Source organism: Homalodisca vitripennis, chromosome X, assembly GCF_021130785.1.
Source record: "Homalodisca vitripennis isolate AUS2020 chromosome X, UT_GWSS_2.1, whole genome shotgun sequence".
Classification (NCBI taxonomy): domain Eukaryota; kingdom Metazoa; phylum Arthropoda; class Insecta; order Hemiptera; family Cicadellidae; genus Homalodisca; species Homalodisca vitripennis.
This window is the reverse complement of record NC_060215.1, coordinates 156,645,170-156,662,583: the sequence shown is the minus strand read 5'-3', so window position 1 is coordinate 156,662,583 and position 17,414 is coordinate 156,645,170. Positions and strand designations below refer to the sequence as shown.

The window sequence follows — 17,414 nt, the reverse complement described above, 5'->3', positions numbered from 1 at the left end:
AAATTTGAACAAAACAAAAAAGTAAATAGAGGTGGTTGCTTGAACCTCGTATACATCGATGTGCTGGACCGATACTGGTGATATGAAATTTGAACAAAACAAAAAAAATAAATAGAGGTGGTTGCTTGAACCTCGTATACATCGATGTGCTGGGCCGATACTGGTGATATGAAATTTAAACAAAACAAAAAAATAAATAGAGGTGGTTGCTTGAACCTCGTATACATCGATGTGCTGGGCCGATACTGGTGATATGAAATTTGAACAAAACAAAAAAAAATAAATAGAGGTGGTTGCTTGAACCTCGTATACATCGATGTGCTGGGCCGATACTGGTGATATGAAATTTAAACAAAACAAAAAAATAAATAGAGGTGGTTGCTTGAACCTCGTATACATCGATGTGCTGGGCCGATACTGGTGATATGAAATTTGAACAAAACAAAAAAAAATAAATAGAGGTGGTTGCTTGAACCTCGTATACATCGATGTGCTGGGCCGATACTGGTGATATGAAATTTGAACAAAACAAAAAAAAATAAATAGAGGTGGTTGCTTGAACCTCGTATACATCGATGTGCTGGGCCGATACTGGTGATATGAAATTTGAACAAAACAAAAAAAAATAAATAGAGGTGGTTGCTTGAACCTCGTATACATCGATGTGCTGGGCCGATACTGGTGATATGAAATTTGAACAAAACAAAAAAAAATAAATAGAGGTGGTTGCTTGAACCTCGTATACATCGATGTGCTGGGCCGATACTGGTGATATGAAATTTGAAAAAAAAAAAAAAAAAATAAATAAATAGAGGTAGTTGCTTGAACCTCGTATACATCGATGTGCTGGGCCGATACTGGTGATATGAAATTTAAACAAAACAAAAAAATAAATAGAGGTGGTTGCTTGAACCTCGTATACATCGATGTGCTGGACCGATACTGGTGATATGAAATTTAAACAAAACAAAAAAATAAATAGAGGTGGTTGCTTGAACCTCGTATACATCGATGTGCTGGACCGATACTGGTGATATGAAATTTAAACAAAACAAAAAAATAAATAGAGATGGTTGCTTGAACCCCATATACATCGATGTGTTGGACCGGTAGTGGTGAAATGAAATTGGAACAAAACGAACAGGTAAATAACAAATATAAATAATTTTTTAGCAAGCATTCAAAACCGAAATGTTCCGCTCGCTTACTATTTACATGGTGCATTCAAAACCGAAACTCAGCTCTGGATCGAAGAGGACAAAATATTATGTCCCAAATATAGTTAATTATTTATCTTCACTTTGTGCGGTAAGGACTAAACACAACAGCTGAGGAAAGTTCCACGTATCTTTTGCTTTTACATTTTTTACTATCTATGTACGATTAGGCTACATCTACTTGCAAAATATTTCTTCATAGGAGCAGGTGCAGGACTGGTACAGGAGTAGGAGCGGGTTGGAGCAGGAGCAATAGCAGGTTCAAGGCAGGTACAGGATTAGGAGCGAGTTGGAGCAGGATCAGGAGCAGGTGCAGGACTGGTCCAGGAGTAGGAGCGAGTTGGAGCAGGAGCAGGAGCAAGAACATGTCAGGTTCTGGTTCTCCGTCCACCTACACCGACAGTATAGGAATATGTTAATCTATTATTGTTTTTATCATCTTGAATTGCGATTCCGATCTTTGAAAATAAAAAAATGTTAAACGAATTATTACTTTTTAGCGATTTCAAAACTTTTTAAACACCGTATTAAATGCAATAAAGTGAATACTTGAAATGTATAAGTACTGTACATGTAGTATTTAATATATAAAACACGAACTACTTAAATCTTGTAAATTTAATAAATGGGGTTTTTTTAATGCAAATACGAACAGAGGCAATATTATAAATTTTTTAGGCAAGAGAAGAGGAATAAAATTGAAAAATTATAAATATACAATAAAATATGGATATCAGAACTGCGGGAAACTTTCGCCACCTGTGAGTGTTTGCAGGAAGTGTTTTTTTGACGATCGCACAACTCTCACGGCTATCAACAGTTCTTGAGTGTGAAGGAGAATTTCTTGCCCGAAATGTGATAAAATAATGGATTTGTCGTAACCTTATGTCGTATGACGGTTTAGTGGGTGAGATTATTTTTTTCAGTTGTACAGTCTTGTTTGTTGGCAAACTAAAACATTTTTAATTTATTGCTAACAGAAAATTTTAATATGTACTGCATATTAAAATGCAGTAATGCAGTAAACATGCAATCATAATGTAAATTAATATATGTAAACTTATGTGTATTTAAAGTTGTTCTCGATTTTGTTTTACGCTTTTATGTTATACACGGATTTTACGTTAATTTTTTGGACTGTCCTAAAAGTGAGCCAGGAACCCCATATTACTCTCTACTGTCTAGAAATGTGTAACTACTTATCAAATTGAGCCTGTGTCTTAAAGAGTTTTTTTTTCTCGATTAAATTATATCCGTAAACGCGTCATTACAAGTCAGTTAAACATTGAGAACTTGTCTTATAATATATGATGTAGAAATATAAAAATGTGTAACCATTACATTTAAATCTGTCCTACATTAGATCTAGGCAAAAGATTGCAGTATTTAATAAGAACAAGGAAGGAGTAAGCCTAACCACGTGTTATGCAACTTATGAAATTTCTTGGCACATGATAAATTCACATTTTTTGCAGTAACATATTAGGTTTGATAGTGGTGCTATAATAATAAAATTTTCGTTAAGCTATGTAAGGTAATAAGTGCAGGTAATAAGGGCAAGAGTGCTCTGAAATCTAATTTTGTCACCGAATTTTAACATTGACTATTCAGTTTTTTCTCTGTACTCTATGATTAAAATGGAACATTCTTGTACTCTAATTTATGTATTCTGCTACTTTTTGTTGAACCATGGTTACCTCAAACACCTCGGACAAATCCCATGGGGTAACTTGAACCATAATCGAACTCTTGTTGCCTGTTTAAAATGAAGTTCTATGCAAACGTACAAGTCTAACGTTCGGCCAATTACGAACAAATCCAAGATATGTTGTATGACAGAAAATACACTCAAGTGGGGTTTAAATACATGTTTATTCCTTGACAATAATAGGGTATAAACAAACCTCCCTAAACAATCGCCATTCTTGTTTATTTCAACTACATCTTAGGTTATTTTAAGTAAAACATTAAAAATGGCCACAAAATATTTTCTAAATAGGCATTATTACTGTTAAAATCCATTTCAAGTTTTATTAATTTATCCATAAGGGTTTAAATACAAATATTGTAAAAAAAATACATAAAGATACAATAAAAAAGCAATACCGCAATTTAAATTGTATTTTCTGTCACTACAGGACAGATGCCATAAAATATCCAACAACAGTCTTGTAAACCAACATTACTGTAACCTAATCGTATCCAATCAATCTGCATATCGAATTCCTACCTGCAATTAACAAAGCAGGTTTCAGATCCAATGTGAATGTGGATATTTCCTCAAACAAGTTAACGACACAAGACTAGTGAGTACTGCTGTAGCTCCTGACGCCTGACGTAGAGAACATCATAGGGTGGTAAACGTGAATCACATCAGGATCTGAAGATCCAAGGTGACTTTTACGACAAGAACGACTTTATACTTTATACATTACAGTAGTGTGTCAACTCGACAGTAGACCTACTCACCGCGTGTCACACTGTTCATGGACATGTGTCACACTGTTCATTGACATGTGTCACACTGTTCATGGACATGTGTCACACCGTTCATGGACATGTGCCACACTGTTCATGGACATGTGTCACACTGTTCATGGACATGTGTCACAGCGTTCATGGACATGTGTCACAGCGTTCATGGACATGTGTCACACTGTTCATTGACATGTGTCACACTGTTCATTGACATGTGTCACACCGTTCATGGACATGTGTCACACTGTTCATTGACATGTGTCACACTGTTCATTGACATGTGTCACACTGTTCATTGACATGTGTCACACTGTTCATTGACATGTGTCACACTGTTCATGGACATGTGTCACACTGTTCATTGACATGTGTCACACTGTTCATTGACATGTGTCACACTGTTCATTGACATGTGTCACACTGTTCATGGACATGTGTCACACTGTTCATTGACATGTGTCACACCGTTCATTGACATGTGTCACACTGTTCATGGACATGTGTCACACTGTTCATGGACATGTGTCACACTGTTCATGGACATGTGTCACACTGTTCATGGACATGTGTCACACTGTTCATTGACATGTGTCACACTGTTCATGGACATGTGTCACACACCGTTCATGGATATGTGTCACACTGTTCATTGACATGTGTCACACTGTTCATTGACATGTGTCACACTGTTCATGGACATGTGTCACACCGTTCATGGACATGTGTCACACCGTTCATGGACATGTGTCACACCGTTCATGGACATGTGTCACACCGTTCATGGACATGTGTCACACCGTTCATGGATATGTGTCACACTGTTCATTGACATGTGTCACACTGTTCATTGACATGTGTCACACTGTTCATGGACATGTGTCACACCGTTCATGGACATGTGTCACACTGTTCATTGACATGTGTCACACCGTTCATGGACATGTGTCACACCGTTCATGGACATGTGTCACACCGTTCATGGATATGTGTCACACTGTTCATTGACATGTGTCACACTGTTCATTGACATGTGTCACACTGTTTATGGACATGTGTCACACTGTTCATTGGACATGTGTCACACTGTTCATGGACATGTGTCACACCGTTCATGGATATGTGTCACACCGTTCATGGACATGTGTCACACCGTTCATGGACATGTGTCACACTGTTCATGGACATGTGTCACACCGTTCATGGACATGTGTCACACTGTTCATGGACATGTGTCACACTGTTCATGGACATGTGTCACACTGTTCATGGACATGTGTCACGCTGTTCATGGACATGTGTGTCATGTACATTCTCACCTGTAACGTTCTCTTAAGATTTAAACTAGTCTACAGACAAAAGCATTCTACAATAAAGATTGTATTCTTCCAATACCTTACCACTCTTTCGTACCTTCTCCCCACGTTATTAAAGAAAATACTGTATTGCTCTCACCCCAGTTCGTGAAAATATTAACCGGGTTTAAAGAGAATAATTTAATTTCCTGGGAGTAACCAGCTTAAACAACAACAGCATCGAAATAAAGGATAATGAATTGACTGAAATTCGGCATGGAAATACTATTATTTAATAAATTTTAATTGCATTTATTGGTATTTTTTAAGATTCACCCCCTCTTAATAGTACTGATAAAAATAATTTTTCAAAATATAACAATTGCTGTAAATTTAAATGATTTCAAAAAAATATGTGAAAAATAGTTCAAAATTGCTATTGTTAATGGGAGATGTACGCCTATATTGTAACAAAAATCAATATTTTTTTATATTTTTATCTTAAAGTATAGATTTTTCTGAGTTCAGTGATATATAATACATATATATATTTGGGTTATATTTATATGCTAAAAAAAAATTATAAACATGCTAGTCGGGCGCACGGATCCGTGGTCAGACGTATCGAAGACGTTCTGAACGATAGGATATTGTTTTGAGCATTTTAATATACATAACTTGCACTTTTTGATATTACTTAATATTATTTTAATAATATTTTAATATTACTTTCACCAGACCTGCTTAAAAAATGTCTCCATGATCATACACAGAATTTAAACGAAAGTTTTAATTCTGTGTTGTGGACGCGTATACCTAAATTAAATTTTGTAGGCCTGCAAACACTAAGATTTGGCGTTTTTTACAGTATTATTACTTTTAATGAAGAAAGTCAAGGCAGAATAAAAGTGCTTAATAATCTAGGTATAAAGCTAGGCCAAAACTGTGTTTATACCCTACGTCAGATTGATGAGGACCGAGTGAGGAAAGCCGAAAAAGCTGGTGAAGAAGAGACAAAGCAAGCTAGGAAACGGGCAAGAATGGTGAGGAAGAAACTAATTGATGATGATAAGGCCAAGGAACAAGACTATGAAGCAGGAATGTTTTAAAAGGTACTTTTCAATCATATTTTTGTATACATAAAAGTGTTTTGTGAATTACCGAAAATTTACTTTTTTGACATAAATGTTCCTTTTTCTCAGGAACTAGTTGTCCAATCTTCATGAAATTTATATCATATATATAACGTACCTATTCATACAAGCCCTGCCACTTTCATAAGTCTAGGTCAAAATAAAAAAAATGAAAATTTTTTTAAAAACAAATAATTGAAAAAAATATTGAGTATCCTTAAAAAAATTTCTAAAGCCACAAATATTGATTGGAAATCTTTAAAAGTGGCAGGGCTTGTGTATAATAGTATGTTTTTAGAAGTGCTAAAAATTTAAATTCGTTAGGTATCATAGTTCTTGAGAAAAAGGCACATAAATGTTTGAAAATTAACATGAGCTGGTATAGGGCGTACATCTCCCCTTAAAATAGCAAATGTATATTAAAACGTGCATTATATAAATAAACTTGTAATATTATAGCTCAATTATGTAACTATAAAAAATAATTTAGATACATGTGAATATTGTTAAATGGAAACGGTTTATGATCCCCAAATGTATACACGACGGTAACTGTGGAGTGGTATGTCATCGGAACTGCGTCCCGCAAAAAACCCGAAGAGCTAAGAAGGACTGGGTTTGCGAGTCCTGTAAGCCTGAGAGTTCCTCATTGAGTAGCGGCAAGTCTGGGACTACAACCGTGAGTAAAGAGTTCCTTATTAATACCATGGAAGCTTTCAAGAAAGAAATGCTCACCGAGTTGAGGAAAATGACCACTGAGAATTCGGGTTTGGCAGACTCGCTCAAGTTTCTAAATGGTATTGTGGAGGAGAACGACAAGCTGATGTATGGTATCTCGAAGCAACTCAGGGTAATCCAGGACGAAAACTCTAAACTAAAAAAGGAAAATGCCGAGCTGCGCAGCGCTGTGTCTAATCTGGAGGTTAGAGTGAGGAGTATTGAACAATATTCTCGAAAGCAAAATATAGAGATTGATGGTATTCCTGAGACTCAAAGAGAAGACATCTACGCTGTACTAAATGATGTCGGAAAAGCCATCGGAGTCGAGTTGAAGAAAGAAAAGGTAGTCGCCGCTCACCGCGTTCCGACCTTCAACAAGAAGAGGACGCCCCCAATCGTCGTGAGATTTACTTCCTACGACGAAAAGGATGAGTGGATCAATGGGTTCAAGAGAGTGAGACCTCTGATGGCTAACAAGATCAACTCCAACTTCAACTCGTCAACCAGAGTATTTGTCAACGAGCACCTCTCGCCGGAGAACAAACGACTGCTGTCGAAAACCAAGGAAGCTGCCAGAGAGAAGAACTACAAGTACGTGTGGAGCAGAGACGGGAGGATCTTCGTACGGAGAAGTGAAGGGGAGAAGTGTAAGAGAATAGACTTAAGTTCTGACTTAGAAAAGCTGTGAACAGTCTCAGGGTATACAAGACAATGTTATTGTTAATGTTCTTATTGCTATTAACATACATATACATATCTACAATGAATCGCACATTTAATTTTTTAGATCAATCCTTTTTCCCCTCAGTAGACACATTAACTTAGCCTTCATTCATCAGAACATTAGAAGTCTTAGGAAAAATTTCGATTTACTATTGATTTATTTACAAAAATTGAAACGTGAGGTAGATGTAATAATTTTAACAGAAACGTGGATTTTTAACGATGAAATAGCACATTACCAACTTCCTAATTACACATCTTTTTTCAATTGTAATGAATCTTACCGATCAGGAGGAATAGTAGCATATGTTACTAATAGATTAAAATGTAGCTTAGTAGAATGTAACATGAGATCTGCAGATGTTATACAGCTGCAAATATATTTTGATAACCTTACAATGACTCTGTTCGGTGTTTATAGATTTCACAATTTCTCAGTTTTAGACTTTCTCGACGAGATAGAACCGCACTTTGTAAGTTTTAAATCGAATTCAATAGTCATGGGCGATTTTAACATTTATATTAAAAAGACTACCGTTGAATCGGAAGCTTACCTCTCTTTATTTTACAATAATAGTTTTAGCTCATTGATAACAGATTACACGAGGTCGACCGTCGAGCACTCTTCATGTTTGGACCACATATTTGTAAGAAATAAAAATCTATTAAAATTCGAATCAGGTATTTTTCAACTAAATATAACTGACCATAGTTTAATAGCACTAGTAATGAACAATCATAATATCTGTAACTTATCAAATAATGAACAAACAGTTATTAAGAAAGTTGATTTTGAAGGTGCGAAATGCTGTTTGTTAAACACTAATTGGGACAAAGTGTACAACACTGACGACACTGACATAGCGCTTAGAATATTTTATGATATATTAAATGGATGTATAATTTCTAACCAGAAATCCAAAATTATTTCTAAAAAATTTAAAAAGGCAAAGTTTAAAAGTCCTTGGATAACCGAGCTAATTCTGAAAAAAGTTGATAAAAGGAATGAGTTATCAAAGATTTTAAAAACAAGACCATACGATACAGTTTTTAGTACTTACGTTTCGAAATTTAAAATTGATCTAGATCTGTAAATAGAGAAAGCTAAGAACAATTATTACCACAATTTAATTCATATTAATGCAGGAAACTCTACAGAGCAGTGGAAAATAATAAACAGTCTAATTGAAAAAACTGATAAGAATCTTAATCTTAAGATAAAGCTAGAGGATGGTCGCATTGTTGAAGATCCGGAAACGATAGCCAACGTATTCAATGAGTATTTTGTGTCAATCTCCCAACAACTGATAACAGGCCTTATCCCCCCGCCCACTCACTGATACCCTCGCTCATTGTCGCCGTCAATCTAACACTATATTTTTGAGCCCAGTTACTCCTTTAGAAATTTCAAACACAATTAACTCATTAAAAAATAAAAATCTACTGGAATAGAAAATATTTCGGTACAGTTCATAAAGTACGTAAAAGACACTATCTCACACGTTTTGAGTTACATTGTTAATCTGAGTTTTGAATCTAGCAAGTTTCCTACTCAGTTGAAACAAACTATTGTAGTTCCTATTTTCAAAAAGGGCGTTGGGGAGCAGGTGAAGAACCATAGACCGATTGCTCTTTTGTCTGTAATATCTAAGGTGTTTGAGAGGTGTATGAAGTCTAGGCTAATTTGTTTTTTCAATAAAAATACATTTTTTTTCTTCTAAACAGTTTGGTTTCACCAAAGGTAAAGGTACCGAATCTGCAATCTTAACTTTCATGGAGGGAATTTTAAATGGTATAAATAATAACAGTAAGGCCTCAGGTTTATTCGTTGATTTCTCTAAAGCATTTTATCTTGTTGATCACGATATTCTTTTAAACAAGATGGAGTGTTGTGGGATCAGAGGAAACGCATTAAATTGGTTTAGAAGCTTTTTGACGGGAAGAACTCAGCAAGTTAAAATTAAAATTGTTTAAGTCATTCAAAGCCTATATTGCAAAGGTGTACCACAGGGGTCTGTTTTGTCAGCAACCCTGTTCATAATTTTCATGAATGATTTATTGAATGTACCCTTTCACGGAAAAATCGTAGCTTTTGCGGACGATATTGCCCTTCGATACATACAGCGATCATGGCAAATAATTTGGGAACATATTAATGCAGATTTACAGACTCTAAGCTCATGGTATACTAATAACAAAATTATAATTAACGCTGATAAAACTAATTTTGTAAATTTCGACCTTAAACAGTTTTACTTTAAAGATGCACTGAAATTTCACACTTATTTTAATTGTTCCAGAACTCAAAATTGCCTTTGCCCAGAAATTAAACAGATAGCACATGTTAAATATTTAGGTGTAACTTTGGATGAAAATGTTTCTTGGAAACAACATATTAATCAGTTACAGGCACAATTACGTAAGAGCATAAGAACATTCTATTTTTTACAAAATCTCTTAAATGACGAACTACTCCGAGTTTTATATTTTTTGTTAATTCATTCAAGATTGATATACGGTATTGAGTTCTGGGGAGCAGCTGGCAATGTCTCACTGCAACCAATAGAAGTAATTCAAAAACATTTTGTAAGAATAATCACACGTAAGCCTCATAGAGAATCCTCCATAACCTTTATTCCGAGTAACTAACATCCTCCCTCTCAAACACCTTTTTATATTTAAAGTTTTGAAAATATTCTACATCCGAAGTGGAAATGACGGAAATAAACAATTTCAACTCTACACTCGTGCTGCTACCAACTCTGTTATATAAGAACAAAAATAAATAAAACTATGTTCGGAAAAACTTTTATTTATATAGGCCCAAAGGTTTTTAACATGTTACCCCACAGTATTAAAAACTCCAAAAACTTAAATTTTTTCAAAAGAGAAGTTAAAAGATGGCTTCTAGAAAAATAAGACACAAAGGTTTTTTTGAGATTCTGCACTGAAGTTTTAATGTTTTTAGGGAACCTGAATGCAATCATTCTTTTGTTTTATATTTTACTCTACTGTGTCTTAAACTCTTACTATACACAAAAATATATTAATTGTATTGTAGAATACGTAATTTCTGGGTTTGTAATAATGTTTTGTTGCTAAGTGTAGTTTAGTATTATTATTTATTGTATGTTATTTTATTTAGTTGCGAACACTGCGGTGGACCGCTAGGATTTAAGTTTATTTAGACTGTAAGAGACGTTTTCTTTTTGTCAATTTCATTTTGTGCTAGCCATCTCTACTTGATTCGATGGCTAGAAATTCCGAGCCAAATCTGTATTGTGTACATAAAACTATGTAAATAATCGAAGGAATAAATTCATATTCTATTCTATAATTACGTAAGAGCCATTCTTTTGTATTCCGGTTCTTCCTTAAGGTACTTGAAATAGAATTACTAACAAAGGCATGCCTAGTAAGACAGGATATTTGCTGGCTAGGCTGGTGTTACTGCGCTACACAAAGCTGCCATGTGACTCCCCAGACATATTGTTGTTGGAAGACTAGTTGCATGGTGACCGATGCGGTCATGCTGACAGATCATGGTTTATATAGCCCTAATTAAGGATATAAACTATTAAGGATTGCAAATTCTAAGGGCAACTTGATTTGGTTGATCAACTTTAGCTAAGTTTCACTTGAATATTTCATCATACCGCATAATACCGTATATTAAAATTAAGTATTGTCAACGGATCTTTATAAATAATTTTAAAAATATAATAATTTTCAAGAAGCCTATATCACATAATTTATGTCATGCTCAATAAACATTATTTATTTGATACATAAAAATGTAAGTTGAAAAATTCAAACCTTTCTACATCTGTTTCCTTTTTACATATGTAATTGACTTTTTGTGCAAACGTTATAGTAGCATATTTGTAAAGAGAACTTTCTAAAATCATACCTCTATCATTTCCAATAAGAATATGAAATGTGAAATTGTAAAATCTGGAGACTGATTATATATCAGTATCCGCAATCTTAAAAAATACACATGGAAACCAATAAAACCGGCAACATATTTCACAGAACGCAGTAGACAAGGTCGAGCCCGATGACTCGTGAACCTGATAGAATTACAGCAGGAGGGGCGAGAGGAACTATAGCAGGAGGAGCGAGAGGATCTATAGCAAGAGGAGCGAGAGGATCTATAGCAGGAGGGGCGAGAGGAACTATAGCAGGAGGAGCAGGAGGAACTATAGCAGGAGGAGCGAGAGGAACTATAGCAGGAGGAGCAGGAGGAACTATAGCAGGAGGAGCGATAGGAACTATAGCAGGAGGAGCAGGAGGAACTATAGCAGGAGGAGCGAGAGGAACTAAAGCAGGAGGAGCAGGAGGAACTATAGCAGGAGGAGTGGAACTGCAGCACTTACGCTTGTAGGCAACCATGGAGCATTAAAGATTTGAGTTTAATAGTAATTCCTTGATACTCTCAGAGATTAGGTTGACAGGTTAGCGCATAGTAAAGAAATACACTGTCGGAAGCATTTTGACAGTTTGCTCCTCCAGCGTGTGACAGTTTGCTCCTCCAGTGTGTGACAGTTGTTTCTTCCAGTGTTCCAGTGTTTGATAGTTGCTCCTCCAGCGTGTGACAGTTTGCTCCTCCAGTGTGTGACAGTTGTTTCTTCCAGTGTTCCAGTGTTTGATAGTTGCTCCTCCAGCGTGTGACAGTTTGCTCCTCCAGTGTGTGACAGTTGTTTCTTCCAGTGTTCCAGTGTATGATAGTTGCTCCTCCAGCGTGTGACAGTTTGCTCGTCCAGTGTGTGACAGTTGTTTCTTCCAGTGTTCCAGTGTATGATAGTTGCTCCTCCAGCGTGTGACAGTTTGCTCCTCCAGTGTGTGACAGTTGTTTCTTCCAGTGTTCCAGTGTATGATAGTTGCTCCTCCAGCGTGTGACAGTTTGCTCCTCCAGTGTGTGACAGTTGTTTCTTCCAGTGTTCCAGTGTTTGATAGTTGCTCCTCCAGCGTGTGACAACTTGCTCCCCCAGTGTGTGACATTTTGCTCCTTCAGTGTGTGACATTTTGCTCCTTCAGTGTGTGACAGTATGCTCCTTCAGTGCATGATAGTTTGTGACAAAGACGTGCGTCCATTGTATAATTCTAATGTAACAGTTCCAAAATATATCACGCAAACAGTGAATATGTTATTCCATCTACATTACTCCTAAAATAACTGCATGTAAACAAAGACAGTGTATAACCCAACGATAGTAGTAGTTCAGGGAGTTGAGTTTGCAAACTGTTTAGGTGACTGGAGTCACGAGGCAGATATGATGATCATGGTAATAGAGCAATGTCACCTGTATTCCTCCATCAACAGTTAATGCATTTATAACGAGTAAGGATTACGCATTAGGCTGACCTAGCTGATCATATTCACATTTCAGATTCTAACCATCTACAACCACATTAGGGTTTTTTAATAGCCTTTAACGTACAGATACAGGCCTATTTATCAATTTTTGTAAATCTTACGAACAATTCATCTAAAACACATTTCAACTAGCATAATTAGAACGTTGATGGTTTTCGTACGAGATCTTGGTTCCGACCGTAATATCAATCTTGAATTCAAACTTACTTCCATCTCTTGTTTTGCAGGTAATGAACAAACACCTATTCATGGATAGGGCCAAACAATTGGTTCCTGATGGAGACCTGCGCCCTAGGATGAAAACTCCATTATCTAGATAAGGAAAGGGGAGAATGTGGGCACCGTAGATTACCGATAAAATCAGTTGATTTTATGGGACTATTTCCCTTGTGACCTAGAAGTTGAAAGCATCACATGGCAAATAACGCTGCCGATGTGAGTTAGTTCATTCATACGTTGTCTTATGATTCCCAGTAACTTAAGAAATAGTCAGTCAGGCAGCGCGTTACTCCAGTCGACTGTAAGGTTGCATATGCAACACCAACGTTTTACGTTAATTAATTAATTATTACTTAACATATTTATTCACTTCATTCATTTAATAAATACTAAGGAATAAGTAGTTATAGTTAATTTTCTGTATGATAAGTTAAAATACAAAACATGGCACATATATTATTCTATGGCGACACAACATCCAAATAAGTTATATATGAACTCAAAGTTGCAGGACTATGCATCTTTATAGGACTAAGAAAGTTTATTTTATTACGCTGTATCAAAAAAATAGAATAATAATGTTGTAAAAACAAGGAATTTGTGTAAAGAACGGTGCGAGGCAATTAGTGATAGGGGTTCATCAGTAATGGATTTATTGTAGTAATACAGGCTTTGTAGTAAAATACTTTTTAATAAAAAATACGCCGATTTGATGATCAAATTATGTTTATATTGACCGCTTACACTCGGGAAATGACTAGCAACCAAAAGTACGAACCAAAAGTACGAGCGTTATTTGTAATCGCTGTAAGGTACGGCGGGGGCCTCTGTCACAAGCCGCTGTGTAGCAATCAGTAAAGCAGTCCCCCAGGTAGCAGCCCAGATCTTTTACATTCACTCAGTCCACCTGTACGTAGCTAATATGAAATTGTCTTATACAAACACATCTGTTACTAAAATCAATTAAATCCCTCTTTTCGTTCTATTCTATATAAATACAAATTTGGAAGAAAATGGAAGTACCGACGATCTTGACTTGTTATAATTTGGGAGAGGGATAATCGAAGTCGTCAAGGTCGTTACGACGCTTACGCTACTTATTACTCTGGTATTTTGTGAGCTCGAACCTCCACTCGTCATTGTCGATGGAGTTTGCCTTTTTCGTGGTTGACGACCTTACAGCCTCAGCCAAAATTATCGAAGAAAGAAAATTTCTTTCCTTTTGAAAGGGATACACGTGATTAAATGTTTGTTTCAAAACATGTTGGTACAAGTGAAGCTGATATGCATTCCAAGACATAAATGATAATAATAGAACGGGTTTTCTTAACTTTTTCGTATTTATAGAAACACACCCATACGAACACACAACACGAGCATATCTGCATATAATGATCTTGCTAAATTACAACACGTATGTGTAATTTTTAGTAATATGGCGTAATTTAATTTTTTCTTTTTATTTAAACTTCAAGTTTTTACTTCTAATAAAACAAAAACAATATATATTGATAAAGAAAAATAGGATAATAAAGTTGGCACGCACAACACACAGACAGTATAGCTTAATTTTGGGTACAAAGTTTCGTGCATTGTTGCACGGTTTTTACAGTACACTGTGATTACAGCGCTTTAATTAAATATCGGTTTAAAATGTTTACTTGTCTTATCTGATTTTGTTCCAGGTGTGCTTTGACGGTTGCCTGAAGAAGCTTGATAAAGCACTTTAGTTAAGTATCAGTGTACAATGTTTACTAATCTTATCGAAAACGTAGCCGAAAGTGTGTTCTTTTATTCACTTAATACAAGAAGCTGAGTAAATCCCTCATTGCACTTAGTCCTCAAAGGACCATGGCGCTTACTTTCAGACTGACAGGATAGACGTTGGGGTAGAGTCCACCTCCTGATGGATGAGATAGCGATCACGAGGCTGACCATTGTTCCAGCCTTATCCAGATAAAGCGAATACGGGAGAGTATTCCCTCATGCTTCGACCAGTAACCGCCTAAAGCTCCACCCCTCCAACAGTCGCCTGACCTATCGATCCACCATATATCCTAATATTTAGGTTAAGGACGCTCCTGGACCACCATAGGGTTGACCAAACGTAATTCACATTGGTTTTTGCTGTACCCAGTGTAAGTTCAACTGGAAGGTACAAACGAGGCAGGAGTGAACCTTCCTGGGATTAAAGTATTTTTATATTTTTCCTAGCAATAAAACACAACAAAAGTCTACATTATATACTTGAAAAAAAAAAAATTAAATAAAATCGAACCCAACATTTAAGCGATTTCCGATTTAAACCTAGCATGCTTCCATGCAAAATATGTATATATTTGTCTTTCTTAAAATGCTGCATTATTTGTTTGTTGCAAGGACCGTTTCTAACGCCTGAAATGTTTTAGTAGCCCTAAACTTTTATTTATTTTTCAAAAATAATGCACAGTAACTGTAATTTTTGAACCACGTTTGTAGAAGGATCTTTCAGACCTGCTCAGACCGTCATAATAGCCACATAATTTGATGCATTAATAGCCAATAATAATTTACACTACAAATGGGAAACTTGTGTAGAGTGAAGCCAGTTACAGTTAACACTTGGGTTTACTTTTCAAGACATTGTATTTATAGTAGAAAATAAATGTTTAGCCTAATATAGTTTTCAGGGCATTTTAAACACTAAAACCTGCCTACTCGTTTTCTCATTAAGGATAGATTAACAAGCTTGATTATTAATACATACTTAAATTCATGCTTCATACCGACCTTTATAAGACGTGAGGCTACAAATGTTACCAGCCCAAAGATACTCACTTGGCACTTCATTGATCAGCTGGTAGATGACACTAAATTACAGCTTACACTATTATAATTTTTTACAATAAGTACGTAAACTAAACACCTTTGAATTATGCACATTCAAATTAGTGCGTTGTGAATTTTATTTTCAGAAAGTGATTCTTCCTGAAAATCAATTTTAACTCAATTTTTGCTTAACACACACCTACCTTTATATTGACATTAATTTGTTTTACAGCAAGGAATACATAGTAAACAGTATAAAATATTTGTAATTTTGCGCTGTCACATGATTTTGACAACAAGACTGATAGTAATTTTGATGATTAAAAAATAATACTCTTTTTATTGTAAGTCTTGTGAGTAGCATATGTAAAGTAAAAATTAATCAATTTTCTTTATTATTACTTTCCAACTGAAAATACCAAATTGAAATTCCGCGATAAGATTTTTCAACAGTGAAAATATTTATAGTCATCAGTTAATAATTAGTAAATTAAATTAAATTTAGCAATTAGTTAACACACCAGGGGGGACAGTTTACAGAAGTGGCACCCAAACAGTTGGATAATAGGTAACCCTATATGAGATACACTCATGGCTACATAAAGAATTCAGAAAATAAACAGCCACCGGTCATTAGAGTGATGAATATTTGATTGGTAATGGGGTGAGGAGGATGGAGGTGGAAGGAAGGGGTGAAATGTAGGGGAGGAAAACAATTCCACGTCCTTCCAACAGAATTCCTTTTGTGTTGTCCTTTACCTTTTGTATCAAAAGAACCATTATGATGTGAAATACAGTAACAATATAATTAAATATAAACGCACTCATGGGTGCTCCCTGTTTACTTCCACACAAAACTTATAAAGGACGACAGTTATTTAGGTGGATTACGTTATTAAATCAAAATATTTCAGAGCTAAAAAGTAACACTATGGCCTTCAGCAACGAGAAACCGTTTTCCTAATTATTACAATTTCGGTCGAGTTTCGTTAAACCGATCTTGAATATGGATCAGCTCGGTATTCCGGTTCAAACCGCATCGAAAAATTACTAATATAACTCTAATGTGAAATATTCCGGCATTGATGATTCCGGAGTTAGACCTACTTTTCCCGCAAGCGCGCTGTGAGGCGCATTGCGATCTGTAAGATTTATATACTACTGAAATTTTGACTTGAATAAAGAGTTTTGAACTTGAACTTCAATTTAAAATGAGGGAACCTTCTACGTATTTTGGTTAGTTTAAAGTGACAGGAATTGAAAATTAAGAATTGAAAAGCCATCTGCTAATCCACTTGAAAAATGAGGACGTAAGAGTGGCCGGATATTGTCTTGAAAACATTTCTTCGATCGGATTAAAATGTCATATTCTCACATAAAATTAAAACTCCTGCTGAAGAGTGATAGCTCGGTGCGGCGTGGCGTGTCATAGAGGCGCCATAAT

At 35.7% G+C, this 17,414-nt stretch overlaps 1 protein-coding gene across 1 annotated transcript; it reads left to right on the top strand.

Annotated features, from left to right (window-relative positions):
• Window positions 1-6,770: 6,770 nt before the first annotated feature.
• LOC124369694 (keratin, type I cytoskeletal 9-like) lies at window positions 6,771-11,950 on the top strand. The gene is made up of 2 exons (XM_046827747.1): window positions 6,771-7,524; window positions 11,644-11,950. The coding sequence occupies exons 1-2, from the start codon at window positions 6,827-6,829 to the stop codon at window positions 11,948-11,950; spliced, it is 1,005 nt and encodes a 334-aa protein (XP_046683703.1). The 5' UTR covers window positions 6,771-6,826.
• The last annotated feature ends 5,464 nt before the right edge of the window (window positions 11,951-17,414 follow it).